General features: G+C 43.8%; 1 protein-coding gene across 4 annotated transcripts; it reads left to right on the top strand.

The window, feature by feature from the left end:
- Positions 1-578: 578 nt before the first annotated feature.
- Positions 579-19,748, top strand: LOC110486376 (transcriptional repressor p66-beta). 4 transcript variants are annotated; one of them, XM_021557951.2, is made up of 11 exons: positions 579-852; positions 10,083-10,486; positions 10,600-10,729; positions 11,142-11,273; positions 13,323-13,451; positions 13,817-13,993; positions 14,431-14,809; positions 14,956-15,155; positions 15,265-15,375; positions 16,247-16,472; positions 18,344-18,480. In XM_021557951.2, exons 2-11 carry the CDS (start codon positions 10,089-10,091, stop codon positions 18,478-18,480), a joined length of 2,019 nt encoding a protein of 672 aa, XP_021413626.2. In that variant the 5' UTR covers positions 579-852; positions 10,083-10,088. The 4 variants fall into 4 exon arrangements, with proteins under 4 accessions (XP_021413626.2, XP_021413616.2, XP_021413608.2 ...); XM_021557941.2 differs by having other exon boundaries at positions 580-852; positions 13,323-13,472; positions 14,446-14,809; positions 18,344-19,748; XM_021557933.2 differs by having other exon boundaries at positions 581-852; positions 13,323-13,472; positions 14,443-14,809; positions 18,344-19,748.
- Positions 19,749-21,489: the final 1,741 nt, after the last annotated feature.

Raw genomic sequence — 21,489 nt, 5'->3', positions numbered from 1 at the left:
TCACTGAGCTTCTACTATACAGTAATGTGCCCGCGCAATACTACCAGGTAGCCACTAGAGGGCACAGTTAGCATTTCGGTCAATCGCTTCCAGGCAGCATCCTGTGCAGAATAAATAGACAATGGTTTAACAGTATTTGTTCAGCTAAATTGTAGAAGCATAGTGCTAATAATCTTTATGTTTAATGGTAGCTTACAAAACTTGGAATGCCAATTAAAATGCGTGCAGATTTGCATGTAGGCCATTAAGTGTTTTACTCATGGCAATTAAATTACCTTTGTTTATTGTTAGACCGGGCATGCTGAATGCGGGTCCCATACTGGTAGCTTACCTCAGCCGTGAAATATGTTTAACATAAGGTCCAAGTGATTGCATAAGAAATAGGCTACAAAAACCTGACAAAATTGTCCCTTGACTAAAAATAGTATAAATGCATCAAAGTAGGCCCAGTAGGCTACAATCAATTAATTCGACGTGATGTCTACACTAGAATAACTGACGACATGACTAGAATAACTGACGACATGAGCATATGTCACATTTTTGATGGCATATAGCCTAAATGTTGTATTGTTCACAGGATGGGCATCTCGGTCAATTTCTCCTCTTTTCTCCCCTCCAGACAACAACATACACCTTTGAGTAGAGGCGCGTCAGTGACACAAGCGCTGTCCAATAATTTGTCTGTCTGGTTACGGACAGAGAGCGTGAGAGCTTGTCGGGGCCCAATCAGCGCTTTTGTATTGCCTGCCAGTGCCGGGGACTGACTGGTTGTGAGTGTTTACTGCAGCGCCCCAGGATCCCAAAGCCAAAACCGAAGCCAGTGGAACCTGCGGGGTGAAGGCGAGTCAGGTGAGACCGAGGATTTTGCCGCGGCCTATCTGAAGTGAAGTTTAACTAAAAACCTCAATGCCCGGATCATGGTTCTAGATGTGAGGAGACTCCAGACTTCAGTCCAACTGAAGTACTGGGACAATGTGAGATGAGGAGCGAAATAACGGTTACATAGTAGTTCTATTGGGTTAATAGTGATGCGCTTTGCCGTTATTTGTAGTTCCAAAATGTAGGTAATGAGAGAGGTCTGCCTAAAACAGCGGACACAAACGTTGATAATGTTTAAACGTTCCAAATTTGTTTACATTATAGCAATAAATGATACAGTGAGCGCGGATCATATTGATAGAATACTTTTATTGTTTAATCTCGAGTCCCTTGAGGTTTAACTAGATTGGTTGGGGGGAAAATGCGTCTTCGTGGTGTCGTTATGAACAAAATGTTAATCTGAAACCGATGGTTGTAATTTGATTGTTGAAAAATATTTATCAACGTTGCTACGATCGAGTTTGTGAATATGAAGGATATTTTTTTGCGCGAACTGGAGACAAATGGCATGAAGTGTTGTACATATGTCATACAATAAAATTAATTCAAAATGCATCAGCCATTTACGTAAGTGAAGACGTGTTCACCCTCTCAACTTGTTTCCTAGCCCTATGCAAATGGCCACCATGGTTGGCGATGACAAGTGCTGTTGAAGGAATCAGTGAATGCCTGTAGTGATACGTGGGGCAACCAGATTATCAGAGTTCTTATCAGTTGACTTTAATCACATTTTGTTCAGCTGGTGTCAACTTCGTTTTTTTTCTTTTGAGTTTCATGAACATTTCAGTGGCAGGTCAATGTATGACAGGTTAATGTATGTTTCAGTGACAGGTCAATTGATGTATTTTTGCATCAGAAATGTCACTTGTGAAAACCAATAGATAAGCAGATAATCTATTTTGTGTATGTACGTGTTTTATTATCATTTTGTAACTTTTGTATTTATTCCCACTAGGGTTAGACTTTACCTCTGTTTTTTGTGACCAACACAGAGGGACAATGTTTCACTAGTCAGTGCCACTTTTTCCAGGAATCCAATAGCAAATCTTTTCCATCCTTGAGAACTACTTGTTCAAACTATCATGGCATTTACTCATGGAGGTCAAACAGAGACCGTACCACCCCTATTCAGTTAAACTGAATTATACAAAGATATAACGAACCGTAACAAACAGACAAAAAGCCAAAATCTTTGATTTATGACACATTTTGACTCTCACGTTCCTGATGATTTATTCCTAGAAGAACTTGTCTAGTTGACTTTGACTTTTGCAGGTGAGATGAAAGTTTGGAGATTCCTCTGCCATACATTTTATTTTTGGAATAGAAATGCAGAAAGGGGGTGGACAGGTGGTTGTATACGTGCTCTTCTGTCATTCTATTCTCCATTTGTAGATCTCCTGGCTTCAAATTATACATCTCTTGGGCTCTTTATCTCCAGAAGCAAATTGGACTGAAGTGTGCCATTAAAGGAGCACAGCCAGGGTTGAACTGAAGTGGGACCCGAACTGGCAACTCTTTAGGGTTCATATACCTCACATCATCATCACAACACAAACCCTGACATGAGTGGTTGACAGACGATGTGTGGGTTAATGTAGGTTAGAAGCAGTGTGGATGGTTTGAAAGGTGTCCACAATACAAACTCCATAGAACTAATCTGAATTTTGCACATCATGCGTTTGTACGCCTGCCCCCCACACACATACCCACCTCTCTCTCTCCCCCGTGTGACGTCACTAAAGGCTTCATATTAAGAGATCATTACATATCCTGAGGTTATAGACCGGCTCAGACTGGCTAGCGCGTTAGGACAGTGCTTGGCACCACAGGGGAACAGAAAGGAGAGATAATGGGTGACTCTTGTTCTTAAAGGGACAGTGGGCCCAACTCTGTGACCCATGTTATAGGCTAGACCTTATCTACCTAGATGGGATAGGCCTTACGGCAGATGCAATGCATTTGTGTATGGGCAATTCCACGGTAACAGAATGATGCTGAGACTGACATGTTTCACTTTAAAATGTATGTCAAACAAAAACCAATGATTGCAAAGCTATACAAACAATACAACAATTCAGAATGACTACTTAAACAATTTCCACTGAAAATGTTAGAAAAACACATGAACAATGCAAATGCAGAATGATGGGTTGTGCTCTTTTGTGCCGTCCTTCTTTTACCGAACTTTGCATCTGCACTGTTCTTCAGCTAAATGTGTTTTTGTAACATTTTCTGTGGAAATTGTTCAAACTCATCCTTGTGCATATCATGTTTTGGTTTGTTTAACTTTGCAATCGTTGGTTTTAGTTTGGCATACATTTTAACCCAATGAGTCTCATCGTCACGTTTTGGACTTTTGACCTTTAAACATCATGTGTTTGACCTACAGACCATCATGCTCTGAGTGGCGTAGCGGTCTAAGGCATTGCATATCAGTGCAAAAGGCAACACTACAATCCCTAGTTTGAATCCAGGCTGTATCACATCCGGGCTGTAATTGGGAGTCCTATAGGGCGGCACACAATTGGCCCAGCGTTGTCCATGTTTGGCCGGGGTAGGCCGTCATTGTAAATCAGAATTTGTTCTTAACTGACTTGCCAAGTTAAATAAAGGTTCAATAAAAAAAAAACGAGTATGTATGATTAACAGGGGCTGAGCTAGAGCGGTGTTTGTGAGACAAGGGCGGATCCCGAAGGGGCCCAGGGACGAATCTTTTTATAAAAACGTCAGAATGATTTGTGCTACGAACTACTAAAAGCTATCTATGGAAGGCTGAGACCCTCACAAACACATGTAGCATGTTTTGCTCTATGACGCTCACAAGCGTAATATGCTGTAATAAGCTCACATAGTTGCGGTCACAAACTCCAAACTCCACACAGTTATCACTGACTAGCTGCATATTAATTTCTCAGTGAGCAAACAATTTCTGTACTTACAGCATTCAGTTTTTATCAGGTTTTTGCTTTGGCTGACCATTTTTTTAAATTGACATTTGTCAATAAAACTCATGAATGCAACTGTTTGTCAAACTGATTTGAGTTTTACTTGTGTGCAATGGTTGTCCTGAAAATAAAACGGTAGACCTAAAACACTTAATTGGCTTAATATAATAAACATCCCAAAAATTGATGTTGGGGTCTTGGGACTGATAGGGTTAAAGTGAAAAATCTGAGTTTCAGCATCGTTACCTGTGGAATTGACCATTTTCATAATATGCATGTACATGTCTGTCCATCTTGGTCCATTTCAAAATCCTCTTAACAAACCTGTCTCAATCAATCATGGTTCGGCTATGAAAAGCCAACTGACATTTACTCCTAAGGTGCTAACCTGTTGCACCCTCTACAACCACTGTGATTATTATTTGACCCTGCTGGTCATCTATGAACATTTGAACATATTGGCCATGTTCTGTTATTATCTCCACCTGGCACAGCCAGAAGATGACTGGCCACCCCTCATAGCCTGGTTCCTTTCTAGGTTTCTTTCTAGGTTCCGGCCTTTCTAGGGAGTTATTCCTAGCCACCGTGCTTCTACATCTGCATTGCTTGCTGTTTGGGGCTTTAGGCTGGGTTTCTGTACAGCACTTTGTGACATCAGCTGATGTAAGAAGGGCTTTATAGATAAATGTGATTGACATATCATTAGGACAAAGGTATGGATGTCTTTCTAGGAAATGCAGCATCTCCACTGTAAACAGAATACAAAACTCTGACATCTCTGCTCTCTCCTCCTCTTCTTCTTGCTCCCTTTGTCCCTTGCTCCCTCCTTTGCTTAGGCAACCGCAGAAATTAAATTGATTAGTGGTGCGGTCTATAAATAGACAGGCCATAGTTGCCATGGCAACCATGTGATAAGTGTTGTGTGATGAAGAACTGGGCCTCCTAAGTGTTGTTGTAGTGTAGTGGGAGCAGGAGGATGGGTGTGGGTGACAGTGTGTAGGTTCGTTTGTCTGGATTATGTGATCTGACACTAACAGGTGTGATATGATATCACAGTGTAATGTTGGACTGTGTGTTTGTGTGTGTGTGTGTTTTGCATTTGCTTTGTGCTAGATTCATTGTGTGAGTAAATTGATTCATCCAATTGAATAGATTCTGTTTTTACATTTTTTTTTATCTGACTTTTTTGTCAAGGTGACCAGCTACCCCTTGGTTTCCCATGGACACTGTTTCCTAACCAGTCTCATGTCAGGAACCCTCTGTACTCTGGGGTTGATCGTGTGATGAAACCCTATTGGTTGTAGACAACAACCCCTGATGCCATCACTGCCATGTCCTCATATATTTTCCCCTTTCTTTTCAGTCAATACAGTTTTCATCAGGCTACATTTATGAGATAGATAAACTTAAGGCCCTGTTAATTATTTGTGTCCTGTCCTAATTTCTCTCCTCGCCCCCGTAAACACACTGATCTTGAATGGAGTTAGATATGATTGTGTTTGATTCCCTCCTAATGACCACAGTGACCCGGCATGAACCACCCATGTTCTTTATGAACGGATCATTACATATTATTATAGTAATAATGGTGATTTATAATGATGATAGGATTTTTAGATTAGCCTTAGAGTCATTCTAGGGATTCAGTCTGACAGTACATATTCATTTAAATTAAATACAACTTTATTTATCCCCTCTGGGGCAATTATGAAAGTTTATGAAAGTATCACAACACAACACACATAAAAGTAGCTCGTTTTAATATTACACAGACCAAAGAATAAGTAAAAAATATCGCCTTAGCAGAGGACAGACACATTTATATTTTTAAACCTAATTTCCAGCTATTCTACAAATGTTGCCATGGAGCGGAGATTCTTTTTGTTGCTGTTATTAGCTAATCTCCTGCAATTCTACACATTTTTGCAAGTCTAATGCTGTGTTCTTATGCTCAAACATGATAACAAAATGAATGGGGGCATGATAGTCTAGCATTTATTTTGTTGTATGTTCTCAAAGATTATAGGCTATTCTATAGGTCCATTATCTTTTCTACATACTTTCTATTTGCTTTTAGTCATTTAAGTTGACACTGAACCCGTTTTTCCATTCCAAAAATGTATTTCTAAATATGTGCAATGCGAAAAAAATGTAATCACGTGATCCACCTGGTCCTGACCCACAGTTTGGGATCCACTGCTATATGGTATTATGTTGGAACAAAGGCTAAAACAAGATTTTTTGGTGTTGGTGTTTTTTCAGAATTTAGCTCAGGGTTCTCCCACATTAAGTCAGGACATGGATGGGATCATGGCTGATTCCTTTCTTCCATTCGGTTGCACCTTGCTAACAATGTGTTGTCAAAAGTGTGGCGATCATCAGTACTTCATTATTTGCATACAACCTATGCTCTCTCATTGACAGGTTAGGCTGAGATTGGTGGGTTTCTAAAAGCTGCTTCTGCACTACCAAGCAACAATAAGGTTAACGAAGTAAATCACATCTCTGTTTGTAATCTACTCCTCATTCACCACGTACATGCACATACTTGGTCCCTACATAAATGAAAGCCCTTGGGACTATATTGCCAACAGTACGACATAAGCCCTTATTCGTCACTTCCCTTCCCCCCTCGGGGTCTTGCAAACACAACTATGCAGCATATGTTTACGATAAAACAAAGTTGTATTTTCTCCCCAGTGTTTTTTGAGGGATGGATGGAGGGAAGTGGAGTCAGGACAGGGAAGGGGGAGGGAGGGGAGTGTTTATACGGGTGCTTTGTTGGCATCGCACAACTGTAGGAAAATGGAGGAGGGGTGGGGGTTGAGGAACGGGAACAAAGGAGCCTTATGTTGGCATGGTCTCTGAAATCCCAGTGTGCGCGTGTGTGTGTGTGTGTGCGTCCGTGTGTGCGTGTCTTCTCACAGGGCTGGGTATGGCTGAAGAATACTGTACATATCTTTATCTGTTACTGTGTCAAAGTCTTGTATTGTGTAGCTCTCTTTTACAGGATATAGGCTACAGTGACTATGATATATATACTGTATCATAGCAGTCTGTCCGTTGTCCCTGTAGGATTGTTTATTTTGAATGCCAATAAGATCATTGTAAAAAAGAGAAAGGACAGTAAGACAGATTTGTGTATATCACTGCATCTTTTATCCGAGGGTGCTGGTCCCAGTAGAATGTATTTTTGTCCAACCTCTACATCACTTCAACAGTAGATTCACTTTGCAGGATAATGATTATGTAGCTTTGGGGAATGTTAGTCTGACTGTCTGTCTGTTTGTCTGTGTCTGTCTGTGTGCTGTTTAAGTATGTCTGTGTGTGTCTGTGCTTATGCTGATCATCCCCTCTCGTTTACCATCCTTCCATCTTAGCACCCCCTTTTTCTTCCTCCTCTCTTCCTCTCGCGGTATGGAGGCGTCTGACTTGTGTTGTTTGGCAGCGTGCCCAGAGTGTGGTGTGTGTGTGCGTGCATGTGTGTCGATGCGTGTTGGGGTTGGGCGCTGTGGGAGGAGACTGGTGGGAGAGAGAGATAGATGGTGGTTTGTTGCAGCTGAGGGAAACAGTCATCACATTATATAAGGAGCAATAGGGACAGAGAAGGGGGGGGGGGGGGGGGGGGGGGGGCAGAGGTGCTGGGTAAAGATGATCACATGTACACACAGACACAAAAACACACACCACAAGAAAATTCTGATTGGCTTGTTAGCCACGTTTGGTTTTACTCACACTTACTCACTATTCTACCTTCTCCTCATCTCTCTCGCTCTTGCTCTCTCTGTCTCTCTCTCTCTCTCCACAGTTTTCTATGTGGGTTAACACTTCCTTTTTCCTTTTGTAAAGGACGTGGTAACTTCCATGTCTCATGCATGACGACTCTCTGGACCTGGAGAGAGAGAGTAGTAAACATATTTTTTTGTATTTATTAATTGCTACATTGAAAAAGCATACTATGTGTGTTCCCTTATAAATGGGTGTGGTAGTATGTGTGTGTTAGTGTGTGTACACAAGAGTGCTACCATTTCTACATAGCAAGGCATTATGCTCTAATTATAACCAGTCCACCATCCTAGTCCCCTGACAACCCCTCCCCCCACTCCCCCCCTCTTCCTGGCCAATCCTCATCCCTCTCCAACTTCTTCAAGCGTATCATTGGTTGAAGTTGCAGGGCAAACTAACTCCCTGTGGCACAACCTACATTGTCTGCCTGTGCATCCTCAACCAACCTTTGTATGACTCAAGTGTGTCAAATACAATCGGATTTGCACACACACACGGTGAACCATTTCAGGGCCTGATAGAGGACATGACATATTAATTAATTGACCGTCTCTATGCGCATGTGTGTGCATGTGTGCCCAAGCATGTTACAGTAACACACACACACGGTACAATATACATCCATATAGATACATAAAGCCCTAAAGCATGTTTTGTCTTGGGTACATATCATATTACATACCCCTTAAACTCAGACTGGAGAAGGTCAGGAAGGAAAAAATGTGTGCCTTTTTCTGTACCTGCAACCATGTTAAAGGACAGAAAGTATTTCTCCCATTGTTTTCTGTTGGCTTTGATGGAAATATGAACTTTTAGGATAGAAGTATGAATAGTGATTATTGGAGTTGTAACAGTTGTTACACATGCTTATTTGACTCTTAATTCAATAGGATAGCTGTGTGTGCTGTACTGTGTTAGCCTGCTGCTAGTCTATGGTTATGGGACAGGGGTAATGACAGATAACTGTTAGCGCTGTCTGAGGTGGCAAAACAAACAATATGGTGGGAGAGCAGCAGACCTGTCAGCTATCCTTCACTGTGGCTGCTGCAACATTTTTCCATTGAAAATGAGCAACTTATTATAAGCTGAGGAATTTTGATCAGTCGAAAGGGTCCCACAGGTATGCTGGCCCATGTTGACTCCAATGCTTCCCACAGTTGTGTCAAGTTGGCTGGATGTCCTTTGGGTGGTGGACCATTCTTGATACACATAGGAACTGTTGAGTGTGAAAAACCAAGCAGCGTTGCAGTTCTTGATACACTCAAACCAGTGCGCCAGGCACCTACTACCATACCCTGTTCAAAGGCACTTAAATATTTTGCATTGCCCATTCACCCTCTGAATGGCGCATACATATACAATCCATGTCTCAAGACTTAAAAATCCTTCTTTAACCTGTTTCTTCCCGTTCATCTACACTGATTGAAGTGGATTTAACAGGTGACATCAATAAGGGATCATGGCTTTCATTTCGATTCACCTGGTCAGTTAATGTCATTGAAAGAGCAGGTGATCCTAGTGTTTTGTACACTCAGTGTTTTACTGTATTCAGTTTGTCATGTTAATGGACATATATCCACCCTGGGGTGCATGCTAATCGTCATTAGCATGCTAACCGAAACCCATGCTATGTCAATCAGACTAACAGGCTAATTTGCTAGCTAGCCTTTTTCGTTTTTCTTTTAGATAGTTTTTTTGTATGTTAAACTAGCTGGATAGCTTGATGAATACCATTTACACTTACGAGCTTAGAATTGTGAAGCAAAACGTTTGCTAAATCTAGCTATCCTTATGTCTGCATTGCCATTGTTGACTTGACTGACAGTAGGTTGAGTTCTTTGTTGCTCGTTTGTTAGTTGACAAATTCCAGTACCAATGTGTCAGTCAACAAGCAACAAAAAGCTATAGGGGATGAGTAAATAAATGGGGAAATTTAGGTTTTAAGTTCATATGCTATTCATGGCCATATTGCTTATAATTGCTCCAGTGTCTCATACCCTACTCCGTTGCCAGCAATATTGTCTCCTAAAATTGCTAGTGTATCATTAGCTCAAGTATGCCCACTGTACGTACAAGTGAAGATATCTTCTTTCTTTGCTTGAGTAGAGGTTTTCATTGTTTGAGTTGCACATTTCAATATATGTCATAATCATATTTGTTTTATCTTAGTGTAACAGTATAGCTTCCGTCCCTCTCCTCGCCCCAACCTGGGCTCGAACCAGGGACCCTCTGCACACATCAACCACAGTCACTCACGAAGCATCGTTACCCATCGCTCTACAAAAGCCGCGGCCCTTGCAGAGCAAGTGACGTCACCGACTGAAACACTACTAGCGCGCACCACTGCTAACTAGCTAGCCATTTCACATCGGCCACATTAGGACAAATAATCATGGCTAACTTAAGAGATTTCCTACGTACTCCTCTCCATCCCTTTATCCCTGTCTCTCTTTTTCATCCATCCAGTCCAGTATGGAGCGACTGAATGAGGAGGCGGTGCGGCTGAGCCTGCTGAAGCGAGGCCTGGACTCCTCCTCGCCTGCAGGCGGCGCCACGAGCAGTGAGCGAGATGAGCTGCTCTCCAAACGCATCAAGATGGAGGGCCACCAAGCCATGGAGCGCCTCAAGATGCTGGCCTATCTGAAACGCAAGGACCTGGCCGGCCTGGAGGGGGGAGGATTGGGAGGGGTCTCAGGAGGCGGGGCCCTAAGGGGTGAGGTCAAGGGTCATGGGTCTTCGGGGGGAGGGGCTTATGAGGAGAAGACCAATGGGAGCCTCCGTGGTCAGGTTGTGGGAGCCCATGGGATGGTGGGAAAGAGCGGGAAGGAGAACATGGGCGAGGAGCCAGTGGATTTCAGCGCCCGGAAAGGGTGAGTGGAGGAGGAGAGAGGGGGAGTACAAGAGGATAGGAGGGAAAATAGAAATCCTTCTTACAATTAAGAATCAGTCAGTCAGAGTTGAAATTGTGTGTGTTCCTCCACAGTGACGCGGACCGGGAGCGACACACACCCTCCCCTGATGTGATCGTCCTGTCAGACAATGAGGCATCCAGTCCAAGAGGGCCCAGCCAAGGGGAAGAACGCCTGAGGGCAGCGAACCTGGAGATGTTTAGGGTGTGTTTGTGTGTGTTACAGCACATATTAGCGCAGTCTTGACAAATGTTGAAGTATGTGCATATTGTCTTTTTGTGTGTATGAGTGTTAGAATAGTGCATAGTTGTGTAGAGTTAATACATTCATTTAAAAAAAATACATTGTGGACCACTGAGATAGTTTTGAGACACTGTAGGCAAACAGTACAGATATTAATTTGGTATTAGCTATAATACATTATATCATCGATACATCATTGGTATCAGCTATAACACATAATCTATAATAATCTATACACATAATACACATAATCTATACACAAAAACCAAGTAGAATAGATAAAATGTTTTATAGTTGTATATGTGGGTATGGAGAGGAATGGCAGAAGTGGGTACAGTATGTGTGCTCATTTGTTTCTATGTGTGTGCTTCAGGGTAAGACAGGGGAGGAGAGGCAGAAGATGATCAGGGCTCTGAGAGAGGAGCTGAGGCTGGAGGAGGCCAGGCTGGTGCTCCTGAAGAAGCTGAGGCAGAGCCAGATGCAGAAGGAGAACCTGGTGCAGAAGGTCAGTCAGTCACCCATCCAATGCTGTCCCATCCATCCTCTATACTCATCTGCTTCAGTCATTCACTCGCTCATCCCTCTGGCATCCACTGCTCACTCTGTCACACTCTCAGCCACCGCACTCATCTCTCTCTCTCTCTCTCAGCCACTACACTCATCCCTCTCTCTCTCTCTCATCCACCACACTCAACCCTCTCTTATTCTCTCAGCCACTGCACTCATCACTCTCTCACTCACTCATCCTTTTCTCACTGACGTACTGCTTATGCATTAACACTTTACACTCGGAGGAATTGGCCTATACGGATAGGGCCTAAACATAAAAAAGAAGCTTATGCATAACCATTGTAGCAATTGAAAGGGAACACTTTAGAGATTATGGGGAAACAAACAGTTCACCTGACACAAGAATCCAAACATTACGCGGTTCATTTTATCTGCATTTGACATTTATTGTACTTTCTGCAGCATTTGTTGATAAAGAAATATGGAAATACTCTGGACACATTCAATAACACAATGAGAATATCCATGCAACATTTGGGGTAGATGCAGTATAAGATAAAACAATTTCAGGGTCAGAGGTCAAATTGGTGTCTCCAAGTTGCTACACACCACACCTATGTGTGCACAGTTCCTAAGTCATTTAAATACACGTTTATGAGACAAGGAAAGAGCCTTCAACAATTAGATTATATTTTGAGCTCTGCTAGCTGTACTGTTAAGGAACTGAAGCAAGCACCCTTGTATTTTTTGGGTTTGGAACACAGCCCCGCATCCACACCATCACACAATTACTGTTGTTAATGCAATCCAAAAATGGTCCATTACAAATTGCAATCAGGGTTAGGTGTGCATATTTGAATGATTATTTTATTGCCAACATGAGTAGCGAAGTTCTATAATCTGATTTTTAGTGTTAGGCTTTCACAAGGCACTTCAGAGGAACAGAATTTTTGGTGCGCATGGAATGGAGCCATGGGTGCATTCGGGTGCTAATTCACAGATCATTTTCTTCACATTACGCCGAATATAGGCTCCTTCTGTTCAGAACAACAACCCAGGGTATGACGCCGTAATTGTACATCAAACATAACAATCATTAATGCCAAAGTAACCCAATTGGCATGAAGGATGGGGGCATCTTCTTGTTGCAGGTGGTGCTCCCGCTTGGAATGTCTGTCAGTTGATTCCCATGTGTTGCTGCCATGCTATGTTGTCATCTTAGTTATCTCTTTATGTAGTGTTGTGGTGTCTCTCTTGTTGTGTGTTTTGTCCTATATTTTTATTTCATCTATTTTTATTTTTAATCCCAGCCCCCCGTCACGACTCCTACCGAAGGTGGCTCCCCTTCCTGTTTGGGTGGCGCTCGGCGTCACCGGCCTACTAGCTGCCACTGATCCCTTTTCCCCTTTCTGTTTATTGGTTTCACCTGTTTTGTGTGTAGGCTGATTAGTCGGGCTATGTTAGCCAGTAGGCCCGCCTGCTCCTTGTGCGGGATTGTTTTGTGTTGCTCTGAGCACGTTCGATGTTGACGTGTCTCGTTCGTGGGTTTTTCTCCGGACTGTTTGAGTCCCCGTGTTTGGGGCATTTGTTTTGTGTGCGCCCTGTGTTTCGTGGGGTGACTTATGTTCGCCGTGTGTGCAATAAATAGCACTACCCTGTACTCTCTGCTTTCTGCGCCTGACTTTGCACCCTCTACACACAGAGCGTTACACCCCCATCCCCGCAGGAGGCCTTTTGGTAGGCCGTCATTGTAAATAAGAATTTGTTCTTAACTGACTTGCTTAGTTAAATAAAGGTTAAAAAATTTAAATATACCGCTTTAAAACGGATACCCAGAGCTCTGACGTAATGTATAGTATGTTACTATACTGCTATCCAATTAATGCTCATATCAGTGACCAAATCTGCTATATTCACCCAATATAGAGTGAAAAGGGCTTACCTATAAGTTGCTTAGGATAAAAGTGTCAGGTAAATAACCTTATTACATTAGTATTATTCTATGTTTGACCCCTCTATCACCTCTACCCTCCGTCCCCCTCAGGTCCCTGTAGTCCAGAACACAGCGTCTGCCTTCCAGAGCGGTGTCGTCCACGGTGCTCAGAGCATGAGCAAGATGTCTGGTCGCCCTGGCCACCACACCCCAGAGCCCCAGAACCATCGCACTGCACAGGTGGGCTACAGCATTGCACAGGTGGGCTACAGTACTGGTTATCTTTGGGTTCCCTTTGTGCCTTGGGTCGGTCACAATGCAAGTTGGGCAGGCGCAAGGAAGCCAAAGTTGGGGGATGGGATTGAACAATGATTTTTTATATTTTGCTTGAGAACCATCTCACAATAAAGCAGTCTCCTGTTTCAATAATAGCACAGTGGTGCCATCTCGTGGTATGAAGAGGCATTACCCTCTTAAATCATCTCTGGTGAATATGAGCAGGAAAATGACATGACACTGAAAACCCGACAAAAAACACCACCCATGTCTTATTTATGATCTTTTTCTCCTTCTCTTCCTCCTTCTTCCCCTCTTTCCTCCCCCAGGGTCACTCGGTGATCAGGTCAGCCACCAACAGCTCCATGTCTCAGATGATGATGTCACAGAGCAGGGTGATAGCGCCCAACCCTGCCCAGCTGCAGGGCCAGAGGCTGGCACAGCAGAAGCAGGGTGGCATGCGCTCCTTGACTGGCAGCTCTAACAACGCCATTAGCTACCAGCAGGTAAAACCCCAACGTCATCCCTGTTATTGGTCATAATCATCATAGAGCAGTGGAAACAAATGAAATAAGAGTACAGATTATTATAGGGGATAATGCTAACTTTTTTGAGAGATAATTAGAAAATACTATTTTATTAATTAAATTGTATTTATTGGTTCTCTCAAACTAAAGGGATAGTTTACCCAAATTACAAAATCACATATTGGTTTCCTTCATCTGTAAGCAGTCTATGGACAGGGTATGTCCATAGAAAAATTGCTGCGAAAGTTTGAATACCACTGTCATAGAGGTTCAAAATCAGTTGCTTCCACTCAGATGACAGGTTTTGAGGGTTGTTATATCATTTTTAGCAGATCAATGTAGCTGTCGTGCCATCAGACTTAAACGTAAAACCACTGTTCTGAATGACGGGTATGGTTCTCTGTGTTTACTTGCAGTCTTCCACCCAGCAGGTGGCAGCTTCTCAGCGCTCTGGCTCCTCCTCCTCCTCCTCTGCCATCTACATGAACCTGACCCAAATGCAGGCGGCCGGAGCCGCGGGAGGAGTCAGCGGGGTGTCGGGGGTGGGGGCAGCCAGCCCCTCAGCCACACACAGCCCAGGGGGGACATTGGTGGGCTCCTCCATGGCAGACACAGCCAGCAGTCAGGCAGCCGCCAAACTTGCCCTGAGGAAGCAGCTGGAGAAAACCCTGCTGGAGATCCCTCCTCCCAAGCCGCCAGCGCCGCTCCTCCACTTCCTGCCGTCAGCGGCCAACAGCGAGTTTATCTACATGGTGGGCCTGGAGGAGGTTGTGCAGAGTGTCATTGACAGTCAGGGTGAGGGAAGGAACTGGAACCCTTTTGCTGATGCCTAGCTAGCCATTTGTCCTGCACACAACCATCAAACCAACAATGTTATCAGATGAGTCGGTTTGGAATTGGGCTCTTCCCCCCTCATTGAACTCTTGTGGCTCTCTCTTTAGGCAAACTGCGTTTGCCCTCCTCCATGGAGCCCTTCTCGTGTGCCCAGTGCAAGACGGACTTCACCCCTCACTGGAAGCAGGAGAAGGGTGGGCGCATACTTTGCGAGACCTGTATGTCGTCCAATCAGAAGAAGGCACTGAAGGCCGAGCACACCAATAGGCTGAAGAACGCCTTCGTCAAGGCTCTACAGCAGGAGCAGGTCAGCATTTCATTGGTTCCCCGTTGCTCTGTTCAGGCAACCATTGTTTATAGTGTGTGTGTGTGTGTGTGTGTGTGTGTGTAACCATATTTTACTAAATGTGTCACAGGAGATTGAGCAGAGAATCCAGTTGCAAGCCGCTCTTGCCACCAGTTCAGCTCAAACTGTTCCAAGCGTCAGTAAGGCGGAGTCTATGAGCAGACATCACACACACAGACAGGTATGTCACTGTCACCGCTGTTAGTAAGTGCTACCTGCTGTAACAGACACCCTGTCATTTAGCATTGTTCAGCAAAGTTTATGAAAGGTCCAATTGTAACAGCTGCGTAATTGATACTTGATCAATCTTTTTTTAATTGATCAAATATTGACTGAATTATAGCTTATAAACCATATAAACCTCCGTCTTGTGTAATATTAAACCCCCAATTTATAAGATTTGGTTGTACATTTTCGGGAGCGACTGGCTGAGTTACTTTGTAAACACTTCAAATGAATTAAATCTGAACTTTTTAAAACTTTACAAAAATGTACCACCGTCTTGTGCAATGATCACTTTCTCTTCTGTCTTTAATCCCCGTCTAAAGGGGGGGGGGGGGGGGACGTTGAAATGGATGTATATCAAAAACCACATGCCATTGTTGACATTTTGAACTGGACTGGCATGTGTTTGAGTGGTCGTTAAAAAGCAATCGCAAAATCAATTGGGAAGTGTATTTACAAGCAAGGGTTGGAATGTGCATTGCTTTCACGTGGTCCTCTGTAGCTCAGTTGGTAGAGCATGGTGCTTGCTGTGCCAGAATAGTGGGTTAGATTCCTGGGACCACCCATACTTAAAATGTATGCACGCAAGACTGTAAGTTGCTTTGGTTAAAAGTGGCATATATTATTTTGAAATCCATCCAGCGACGATTATGTGATAAAAACAGGGGTAAAATGGCTGCAAAAAGGGGAATCCTGAGGTAGGCGGGGAATGTGCATTGATACTTTCACATTTCCCCAACCATCATCACACCCCCTTTAGTTGTTGAGGATGTCCCGTGCTGACAAATGGACTCTCCATCTGATATGTGTGTGTGTGTGACCTCCAGGCGCCACAGCCCCAGGTGACCCAGTCACAAGCCTCCCTCCAACGGGGTCTGTCTGGCTCGGCCCGGGGTGTCCTCTCCAACTTTGCCCAGGCCTCCCAGCTCTCGGTGGCCAGCAGCCTGCTGGGCATGACTGGAAAGCGCAGTGGACAGCTGGGCACTAGTGGGCACAGCCGGGCACAGCAGCAGCAGCATCACGACAACCGCCGCCAGCTCTACAGCATCCCTGGTGAGTAAACAGATCAGGGGTTGGGCTGGGGATGGGACTGAGATCAGCCAAATAACTTTATAGACCAGGGGCTGGGGATGGGACTGAGATCAGCCAAATAACTTTATAGACCAGGGGCTGGGCTGAGGATGGGACTGAGATCAGCCAAATAACTTTATAGACCAGGGGCTGGGCTGAGGATGGGACTGAGATCAGCCAAATAACTTTATAGACCAGGGGCTGGGCTGAGGATGGGACTGAGATCAGCCAAATAACTTTATAGACCAGGGGATGGGACTGAGATCAGCCAAATAACTTTATAGACCAGGGGCTGGGCTGAGGATGGGACTGAGATCAGCCAAAGAACTTTATAGACCAGGGGTTGGGCTGGAGATGGGACTGAGATCAGCCAAAGAATGTTATAGACCTGGGGATGGGACTGAGATCAGCCAAATAACTTTATAGACCAGGGGCTGGGCTGAGGATGGGACTGAGATCAGCCAAAGAACTTTATAGACCTGGGGTTGGGCTGGAGATGGGACTGAGATCAGCCAAAGAACGTTATAGACCTGGGGATGGGACTGAGATCAGCCAAATAACTTTATAGACCAGGGGCTGGGCTGGGGATGGGACTGAGATCAGCCAAATAACTTTATAGACCAGGGGCTGGGCTGAGGATGGGACTGAGATCAGCCAAATAACTTTATAGACCAGGGGTTGGGCTGGAGATGGGACTGAGATCAGCCAAAGAACGTTATAGACCTGGGGATGGGACTGAGATCAGCCAAATAATTTATAGACCAGGGGCTGGGCTGAGGATGGGACTGAGATCAGCCAAATAACTTTATAGACCAGGGGCTGGGCTGAGGATGGGACTGAGATCAGCCAAATAACTTTATAGACCAGGGGCTGGGCTGAGGATGGGACTGAGATCAGCCAAATAACTTTATAGACCTGGGGATGGGACTGAGATCAGCCAAAAAACGTTATAGACCAGGGGCTGGGCTGAGGATGGGACTGAGATCAGCCAAAGAACTTTATAGACCAGGGGTTGGGCTGGAGATGGGACTGAGATCAGCCAAATAACTTTATAGACCTGGGGATGGGACTGAGATCAGCCAAATAACTTTATAGACCAGGGGTTGGGCTGAGGATGGGACTGAGATCAGCCAAATAACTTTATAGACCTGGGGATGGGACTGAGATCAGCCAAATAACTTTATAGACCAGGGGTTGGGCTGAGGATGGGACTGAGATTTATTTATTTTTATTTATTTTATTTCACCTTTATTTAACCAGGTAGGCTAGTTGAGAACAAGTTCATTTCAAGTTCATCATTTGCAACTGCGACCTGGCCAAGATAAAGCATAGCAGTGTGAACAGACAACACAGAGTTACACATGGAGTAAACAATTAACAAGTCAATAACACAGTAGAAAAAAAGGGAGTCTATATACATTGTGTGCAAAAGGCATGAGGAGGTAGGCGAATAATTACAATTTTGCAGATTAACACTGGAGTGATGAATGATATTGGTGTGCAATCAGCCAAAGAACTTTATAGACCAGGGGATGGGACTGAGATCAGCCAAATAACTTTATAGATCAGGGGATGGGACTGAGATCAGCCAAATAACTTTATAGACCAGGGGATGGGACTGAGATCAGCCAAATAACTTTATAGACCAGGGGATGGGACTGAGATCAGCCAAATAACTTTATAGACCAGGGGTTGGGCTGGGGATGGGACGGAAATCCGCCATACAACTGTATGGACCGGGGGTTGGGATGGGGCTGAGATTAGCCAAATAACTTTATAGACCAGGGGATGGGGCTGAGGCAGGCCTTTCTGACAGTCTCACACTGCCTTCCTCCCTCTTCCTCCCTCTCCAGGGGTGAACATTGCCTACCTGAACCCAGGCAATGTGGTCGGCCACAAGGGGTCCAGCCTGGCTGACCGCCAGAGGGAATACCTGCTGGACATGATCCCGCCTCGCTCCATATCCCAGTCCATCAGTGGACAGAAATGAACCTCACCCCGCCCCGACGCAATACCACAACCCTTCCCCACACCACACCTCAACCCTCATCGCATGCAGTGCCTGTTAGTGTGCCTACCAAACTAACCTGTATGAAGAACACAATCAACGAGTCAAAAGAGGCCACCAAACTCTGAAATGACTTTTCATTTGAACGTGATGCAAACCCCTTTCAATTCCTCTTGTTATTACTATCGTCATTAGTGCTATGGATGTTGTTACTACATTGCCGCTACCAGTTATGAGCGTGCCCATCTTTGTGGAGAACCCCTGTCTTTATATGCTTGTGGCAGTGTCCCGAGTGTGGGGTGTCTTTTGTTTTGGATTTATGTGCTTGTTTTTGAAGCAATATTTTGTCTCGCTTGAGCTTTCCTTACCGAACTCAAGTCTTTGTTATGTCTGGAATTACCAAGCTATCTTTTTGAGAACTGCACCACTCTCAAATCCCTGCTCTTTCTCTGATTTCTGAATTCAACCATCACCCTGTTTTTCCACATTTGGTTGTGAATTATTGGAAGAGAAATTCTACCAGACCGGCCAAACCTTTGTTTTAAAAAGGTGATTGTGATGGTTTAACTTTGACCTGATACTCTCAAGCCTTTGAGCTTGAGCTTTCTTCAAAGACTTGTGGGGAGAAAAGAGGATGATTGAGACCCCAGAGTTGTCTGAAGCAATGCTTTTCTAACTGATTGTTGAAACAAGGATGGATACATATCCCACAAAGAGAGACAGCCCAATGCACCATCTGGACTTGGATTGGATGCACCGCTGAAAAAATACTACTCCCATTGGATATGAAGGCACAGAAACTGAACCTATAGCAGAGTTGCCCTGTATCCTTTCACCTTTTCATCTGAGGCAGCCTGGGGGCTGTAGTTCAGAAGTGATTGAATTGAGGAGTTAGTATCCTAAAGCATATAAAATTGATGGGGTATTGATTGGAGAGATCATTTAGAGGGATTTGATTGGACGAGAGCTCATGTGAACGTACTGAGAGATCAGGTGAATAAGTTTTTATTTAAATGGAGAGGATACAGGTATTGGATTTGGTGGGAGGGATCATCCTTAGACTCAAAATCTAAGGCGTTTCCCATAGGACCATGGTTTGTACTTATTTAGGAGTGGGAATGGGGGGGAAGAGGCACAGGGGTTCCCTCTCTCCCCTGTTTTCATCTCTTAGCTAATAGGATTTGCTATTGTTCACTCTACCCTGTCATTCAAAGTTATGGATTCCGTTTAGATACTATTTGAACTTTCTTGTGTCAACATTATCCCCATGGTGTCTGGGAGGCATTTGAAAACGGTCAGGGAGAGTGGCTAGCTAGCTATTAGCTTTAAACCTGCTCTAAGCTATTTAGCCTGCTCTAAGCTATTTAGATGTTTGGTGTCTTCTGAAGTGTTTGCGTATCTGAAAGGTACTTTGAACAGGAGACAATAAATAAATACAGAATGACAAATGCAACTTGAATATCGACATAAATCAAACAGTTCTATAGAAAGAGATATTTACAGGATATACAGTACCAGTCAAAGTTACCTACTCATACCTACTCATTCAAGGGTTTTTCTTTATTTTTGCTATTTTCTTGTAAAAAGAAAGAAAAATACTATGAAATAACACAATGGAACCATGTAGTAACCAAAATAAGTGTTAAACAAATCAAAATATATTTGAGATTCTTCAAAGTAGCCACTCTTTGCCTTGATGACAGCTTTGCACATTTTTAGCATTCTCTCAACCAGCTTCACCTGAAATACTTTTCCAGCAGTCTTGAAGGAGTTCCCACATATGCTGAGCACTTGTTGGCTGCTTTTCCTTCAATCTGCGGTCCAACTCATCCCAAACCATCTCAATTGGGTTTAGGTCGGGTGATTGTGGAGGCCAGGTCATCTGATGCAGTACTCCATCACTCTCTTTCTTGGTCAAATAGCCCATACACAGCCTGTAGATGTGTTTTGGGTCATTGTCCTGTTGAAAAACAAATGAGTCCCACTAAGCGCAAACCAGATGAGATGGTGTATCGCTGCACAATGCTGTGGGAGCCATGTTGGTTAAGTGTGCCTTGAATTCTAAATAAATCACTGACAGTGTCACCAGCAAAGCAACCCCACACCATCACATCACCTCCTCCATGCTTCATAGTGGGAACCACACATGCAGAGATCATCTGTCCACCCACTCTGCGTCTCACAAAGACATGGTGGTTGGTGGTCTTAAATTTGGACACATCAGACCAGTCTCCTCTGAACAGTTGATGTTGAGATGTGTCTGTTACTTGAACTCTGTGAAGTATTTATTTGGTATGCAATCTGAGGCTGGTAACTCTAATGAACTTATTCTCTGCAGCAGAGGTAACTCTGGGTCTTCCTTTCCTGTGGTGGTCCTCATGAGAGCCAATTTCATCATATCGCTCGATGGTTTTTGTGACTGCACTTGAAGAAACTTTCAAAGTTCTTGAAATGTTCTGGATTGACTGACCTTCATGTCTTAAAGTAATGATAGACTGCCGTGTCTCTTTGCTTATTTGAGCTAGACTTGCCATAATATGGACTTAACCCCATTTTGGTAAAAGACCATCTTCAGTATATCAACCCTACCTTGTCACAACACAACTGATTAGCTCAAACGCGTTAAGAAGGAAAGAAATTCCACAAATTAACTTTTAACAAGGCACACCTGTTAATTTAAATGCATTCCAGGTGACTAACTCATGAAGCTGGTTGAGAGAATGCCAAGCGTGAGCAAAGCTGTCATCAAGGCGAAGGGTGGCTACTTTGATGAATCTCAAATATAAAATATATTTTGATTTGTTTAACACTGGTTACTACATGATTTCACATGTGTTATTTCATAGTTTTGATGTCTTCACTATTATTATACAATGTAGAATATAGTAAAATCAAAGAAAAACCCTGGAATGAGTAGGTGTGTCAACTTTTGACTGGTACTGTACATGATGGGTTATGGCAATGCACAGGACTGTACATGCAGAGCACTTA

Source organism: Oncorhynchus mykiss, chromosome 2 (assembly GCF_013265735.2).
Source record: "Oncorhynchus mykiss isolate Arlee chromosome 2, USDA_OmykA_1.1, whole genome shotgun sequence".
Taxonomy (NCBI): Eukaryota; Metazoa; Chordata; class Actinopteri; order Salmoniformes; family Salmonidae; genus Oncorhynchus; species Oncorhynchus mykiss.
The sequence above is the reverse complement of the archived record's forward strand: the minus strand, read 5'-3'. Positions and strand labels throughout refer to the sequence as shown.

What these genes read in the sequence shown, in the direction of transcription:
- LOC110486376 (XM_021557918.2), top strand. Translation starts at nt 10,089, where the DNA reads ATGGAGCGACTGAATGAGGAGGCGGTGCGGCTGAGCCTGCTGAAGCGA. An exon ending in GATTTCAGCGCCCGGAAAGG is followed by an intron (nt 10,487 to 10,599) that starts GTGAGTGGAGGA and finishes GTTCCTCCACAG; the next exon opens with TGACGCGGACCGGGAGCGAC. An exon ending in CGAACCTGGAGATGTTTAGG is followed by an intron (nt 10,730 to 11,141) that starts GTGTGTTTGTGT and finishes TGTGTGCTTCAG; the next exon opens with GGTAAGACAGGGGAGGAGAG.